General features: G+C 39.9%; 1 protein-coding gene across 1 annotated transcript; it reads right to left on the reverse strand.

The window, feature by feature from the left end:
* Window positions 1-973: 973 nt before the first annotated feature.
* On the reverse strand, window positions 974-3,351 carry LOC149186849 (aspartate aminotransferase, cytoplasmic isozyme 1-like). Its single transcript, XM_089409472.1, has 7 exons — window positions 3,189-3,351; window positions 2,378-2,541; window positions 2,034-2,171; window positions 1,719-1,840; window positions 1,527-1,621; window positions 1,295-1,415; window positions 974-1,177 (listed from the first exon to the last, which is right to left on the reverse strand). Exons 1-7 carry the CDS (start codon window positions 3,349-3,351, stop codon window positions 1,093-1,095), a joined length of 888 nt encoding a protein of 295 aa, XP_089265598.1. The 3' UTR covers window positions 974-1,092.
* Window positions 3,352-5,603: the final 2,252 nt, after the last annotated feature.

Here is a 5,603-nt window from a genome sequence, read left to right on the forward strand (position 1 = left end):
ACGAGAAACTGAAGTGAGATCCTTCACACTGATACACGAAAGGAAGCGGCGCGATATGGCCTCACAATTGATGTCTCTGCAATCTTTGGTTGTGGACAAATTGCAGCGCATCTTCACCTCCTCAAGGAGGTAGTCCTATCACCCCCTCCAAGAAGCACCGGTACTTCAGGGGACTCCTCCCTTTGCGGCTTCTCCCTAGCCTCAGAGGAGCGTCTAGGCAACCTACACACCCAGTGCTTGAAGCTGATGGATGCTGCTGGAGAAGCTAGCCACACAGCCACAACTGACATTGCCCACGTGATGCGCTCAGATAATGACAAATTGGAGCCCCCGATGACTATGTACACCGAACACTCTAATTTTTGCTTCTGGTTTTAGGATGCTTTGTCACATGTTTTTACTTTTACAACTTGTAATGCAATATACCTACATAACTTTAAGGGCCGGAACTGGGATGGCAGACTATGTTGTGTCTCAGCTATTAAGACCTTTGTTTTGGAATTCAGGCCATGGCAAAACATGACTAAATTTCTGTATTACAATGCTGCACAGTTCGGTCACAGCGTTTTCTAAGATAAAGTCAAATCACACTTTCATCAAATATTCCAATTGCTCTACAAGCACCAAAACTTACAAAGTTATCAATAAACTGTGCATGTAGAGTCTGTCATGCAAAACATCCATAGTAGCGGAACAATGAGCATGTAGTATAAGTTATAATCCCCCCCTTATGTGACAGTATCTGATATACAAGAAAAATCCTAAGCAACTATTGTATGTATATTTGATTCATAATTCTATTAACTTAATTTCAGCGATAAACCACCAAATGGTAAAAACTTAAAAGAAAGACTTTGATAAAGGTTTAGAGGATAAGTTGCTACATAATATCAAAGTTTATCACTTTAGAAAGAGAAGCTATGTACACTAAATTATTCAAGTCTTAGTAATAATGAATTGCACGAAAATCAAATGATACGAAGATAGGAAAATTTCCGCAGTTTTTTGCCTCTTGCAAGAATATCTGCTTTGCAAGTTCAGGCCTTGCATGTTTTATTTTATGCAAAAGTTACTGTATGGAAAACCATGCTGCTAACCAAGGTGGAGAACAGCAGCATGGATAGCATCTACAAGATGTGGGACTGTTTTAGAGCTCAGTCCTGCCATACTTATCCACCTGCAACAAGAAGCACAAGTTAGTGAATTCGCATTTATGTACCAAATCAATAGTAAATTAAGCACTTCTATTGTACTTTTCTAAAACACGCAAAAGTGCGAAGGGGGAGAGAGAAACCCATCAGAAGTCAAATAAATATGGTACTCTGCACTCATAAATGCAACTTGATCTTTGTTCAGGCCAGTAAAAGTGAACATTCCAATCTGCTTAATAATGTGGCTCCAGTCTCTAGGAGTTCCTGTCGGTGAATTATTATCCACAGAGATATCAACGAGCGTAGAATGTGATGTGAATATACCAGATATACAGTTGAAAGGTTTCTAATGGAGTATACAGTACAGAATTTCGCCACGAGCCTTTAGAGCGTCATAGAGTTGATGGCGCATGCTAATAATGCGATCTACCATGTTTTTCAATTTAACAGTCCATTTTGAGTAAAGATTCCTGCATTAGATACAATACTGTCAATATGCAGAAGAGATTAAGTAGTGAAACTTCTATCATTAACATGCTAGAGGAAATATAGATATTAAACACTTGCCTGTCACTGAGAGTGGTTGACACAATCAAAGCACCATGAATAGGAGGGCTTGAGGACAATGGACAAATGACAAATGTCAACTGACTTTCAACTCTAGTTGCCACTGTTGCACTCCTGCAAACCTGAAAGAACATCACTCAAATTATTTAAAATATATTAAACAAAAGATCACTGTAACAATAAAGTGCTCACTTCAAGAACTAATCTGAGGGTTGGATATTCAAGAGTGGTGATATTCGAGCTGAGGCATATAATATTTTTACAAATAAAACTTATCCCCAAAAACATAGTTGTTTTGAGGTTAGTTGTCCTTACAATACTAAGAGCACCCACACGCTCCCCATACAGCCCCATATTCTTTGCATAACTCTGAGCAATAAAGCATTCACCACCATCTCCTACAAACAAACGAACAGAGTATGCATCTACATCAATGCTTCCAATGGCAAATCCCTGAATCAAAGAAGTGAAAGGTCATGATTTGTTGCACAAATTAAAGAAACCTTCAGTACAAATAACATATGGATGAACAGAAACCTTCAGTACAATTAACATGTGGATGAACAGAAGACAAACAAATGTATCCTTCAATTTCACCACACATGATAGGGAAAATATCGTGTAGAAATGAAAGTTTCAATGTGTTGATATTAGGTAACCTGATAAGCACTGTCAAAAAATGGGAGCAGACCTTTTGATCTTATTAATTGCCAAATTCCTTCCCATTGGTCTAATGTAGGATCTACACCAGTGGGATTATGTGCACATACATGAAGGAGCACTGTAGCTCCAGTTGAAGCTACTTGTAGATCATCAAGCATACCTGTTCAGAGTACAGAAAGAAAAATGAAATATTGTCTACCAAGCAATCTTGTGCAATCATTTGATGCACAGACACAAGATACTTCCAAATTTCAAAATGAACACTACTTTTCCGTCTTTTTTGTTGGTTCCATATTTAAATGGTGTATTGGTAGTCCAAGTTGAAGCATTCACTGCAAGGATGAAAGGTTGGTGTTAATGTTAGCTTGACAACGAATTAGTAATTTTGGGTAAAATGTAATTAGTCAGTTTTATACCGAATTGTCAGTTATGTAACGGAGGTCGATGATATAAAACTGGTGAATGCCCATGGAATGTATATGAATGGAGAATCATTGTTGAATAATATATTCCAATCCCTTGCCCCGTGGATATTTCCTTGACACATTGTCAAGGTTTTACCACGTAAATCCCATGTCTATGAGTGTGTTTGGTTTCCAGTTAGTTATGGTGTTTTCTTGGTCAATATATATAACTGAATGTGTGTAATTCTTTCTTATTTTTTCTTCTAATTTACCAACAAGTGGTATCAGAGCAAGTTGGAGGCGAATATTTGTGGAAAAAAAAACCAAAGGGCTGCGTAAAGACTGCGAATGTTTGTGAAAACAAAGGGCTGTGTAAAAATCATTGAGGTGCTCTCTGCATAACCCTGGTGTGCAGCCGTCGTTCCAGAACAGAGTGGAATCGTTGCTGAAGGTTGCGTAATGCTCTCTGCGTAACCCTGGTGTGCAACCGTCGTTCCAGAACAGAGTGGAATCGTTGCTGAAGGTTGCGTGCTGTTCTCTGCGTAACCCTGGTGTGCAGCCGTCATTCCAGAACTGTTCTCTGTTTCTGCTGCGTGCTGTTCTCTGCGTACCCCTGGTGTGCAGCCGTCGTTCCAGAACTGTTCTCTGTTCTGCGTGGACCAGAGGTTGCAGCCAGAGGAACGTGCGTTGAGGTGCCTGCGTGCTGTCCGCTAAAACCAGGCAGAGTCTGTGTGCCAGAGCTGTCAATGCGTGGTGCTGGTCCTGCATTGAATATCTCTGCCTCTGCTGCGTGAAAGAGGGGAAGCTGCTGTTGTGCAGTGTATTTTCTCTGTCGGTGGAGCCAGAGCTGTTGTTGTCTTTGCGTGAGGGACGCTGCTGTTGTGCCGTATATTCTCTGAAGACCAGCCGTGAAGATCAGAGTGCTGGAGAAGTGGTGGAGAAGACCTCTGCGTACTGGAGCAGAGAGGGTGCCTTTACCAGAGCTATCTGCAATCTAAATCCTGGAAAAACCCTAGAAAGACTGAAACCCTAGGAAGGAGGAAAAATGGCCAAGATGTCGAATGCGAAATTCGAGGTGGAGAAATTCACCGGAAAGAGCAATTTTGCTCTTTGGAAACTGAAGGTTAGGGATTTTCTTGTGCAACAAGGATTGCACAAGGCATTGGATGGGGCAACTAAGAAACCTGCTACCATGACTCCTTCAGACTGGGAGGACTTGGATGCCCGAGCTCTCAGTACGATTCGGTTATGCCTAGTGGATGAAGTTCTCTTCAATATTGTTGAAGAGACTATAGCTTCAGGATTGTGGGAAAAACTTGAAAATCTCTATATGACAAAGTCATTAACCAACATAATTTATCTAAAACGACAGTTATACAGTCTTCGAATGAAAGAAGGTTCAAACGTTGCAGAACATTTGAATGTTTTTAATACACTAATATGTCAATTAACAGATATGGAAGTTAAAATACAGGAAGAAGATAAAGCCATAACCTTGCTGTGTTCTCTACCTGAATCATGGGATCACTTCGTAACTTCAATCAGCTTGAGCACTACTGATTCTTTGAAGTTTGAATCAGTCGTGGGAGCTCTCCTGTCTGAAGAAGTACGAAGGAAATCCAGCACTGAAACAGTTGCATCAGAAGCCATGGTCACTAGAGGACGCTCAAAGGAAAGAGGAGAAAACCAAGGGGGTCTTCCAGGTCAAAATCGAAGGGCAAAAAGTGTAAGGCAAAATGTTGGAACTGCGGTAAAATTGGACACTTGAAGAAGGACTGTTGGAAACGAAAGGAATCCGAAAACCTGAAGAAGGAAGTGAATCAGGTCGATTCAGGTATGATAGACGAAGTTTTATCTGCTGAAGAATTATGTATGATAGATGAAACTTCACCTGAATGTAATGTCTCTCAGGGTTTTGATAGCTGGCTGTTAGACTCTGGTGCTTCGCATCACATGTGCCCACATAGAAATTGGTTTACTTCATATAAAAATGTAAACGGTAGTTCTGTGTTTATGGGTAACAATGTGTCATGTCAGACTGTTGGGATGGGAGATATCAGGATTAAGATGTATGATAACACAGTTAGGACATTAACTAGTGTTAGACATGTACCTGATTTGAAGAAAAATTTGATTTCTTTGGGAGTGTTGGATTCAGATGGTTATAAGTTTACAGGTCAGGATGGCGTCTTGAAAGTCTTTAAAGGAGCCCTTGTGGTTATGAAGGCAAAAAAGGTCGGAAATATTTACAGGTTAAAAGGAAGTACTCAGGTCAGTGAAGCAGCGGTTGCATCAGAAAAGTAAGAAGTAGGTACTCGTCTATGGCATCAACGATTGGGTCATATGAGCGAGAAAGGTCTTCAGATACTGATGAAACGTAAATCTCTTCCTGATCTGAAATCCTTGAAGTTAGATTTCTGTAAACATTGTGTGTATGGAAAACAGTGTAAACAGAGATTTAAAGTTGGAAATCATAACAGTAAAGATGTTTTAGACTATATTCATTCTGATCTGTGAGGACCATCCCCTGTTGTGTCATATGGAGGTGCATTGTATTTTTTAACGTTTATTGATGATTACTCTCATAAATTTTGGGTCTATATGCTAAAAAGGAAAGCTGATGTATTAAATGTCTTTAAACAATTTAAAGTAATGATAGAGAAAAGAACAGGCAAATCTATTAAATGTCTAAGAACTGACAATGGTGGTGAGTTCACTTCAGTTGAATTTGAACAATACTGTAAGGATGAGGGAATTGTTAGACACAAAACTGTTGTTTATACTCCTCAGCAAAATGGTGTTGCTGAGCGTATGAATC

This window comes from Pinus tabuliformis, chromosome 3_1 (genome assembly GCF_031772625.1).
Source record: "Pinus tabuliformis cultivar Carrire ecotype Pingquan chromosome 3_1, CPIR1, whole genome shotgun sequence".
Taxonomy (NCBI): Eukaryota; Viridiplantae; Streptophyta; class Pinopsida; order Pinales; family Pinaceae; genus Pinus; species Pinus tabuliformis.

Excerpts from the sequence above, each read along its gene's own strand:
- LOC149186849 (XM_089409472.1), bottom strand. The coding sequence starts at position 3,351 with ATGACGGCTGCACACCAGGGTTACGCAGAGAACAGCACGCAACCTTCA. Across the intron at positions 2,172-2,377 it reads TTTTTGACAGTGCTTATCAG|GGATTTGCCATTGGAAGCAT; the intron begins GTTACCTAATAT and ends TCTTTGATTCAG. Across the intron at positions 1,622-1,718 it reads TCAACCACTCTCAGTGACAG|GAATCTTTACTCAAAATGGA; the intron begins GCAAGTGTTTAA and ends TATCTAATGCAG.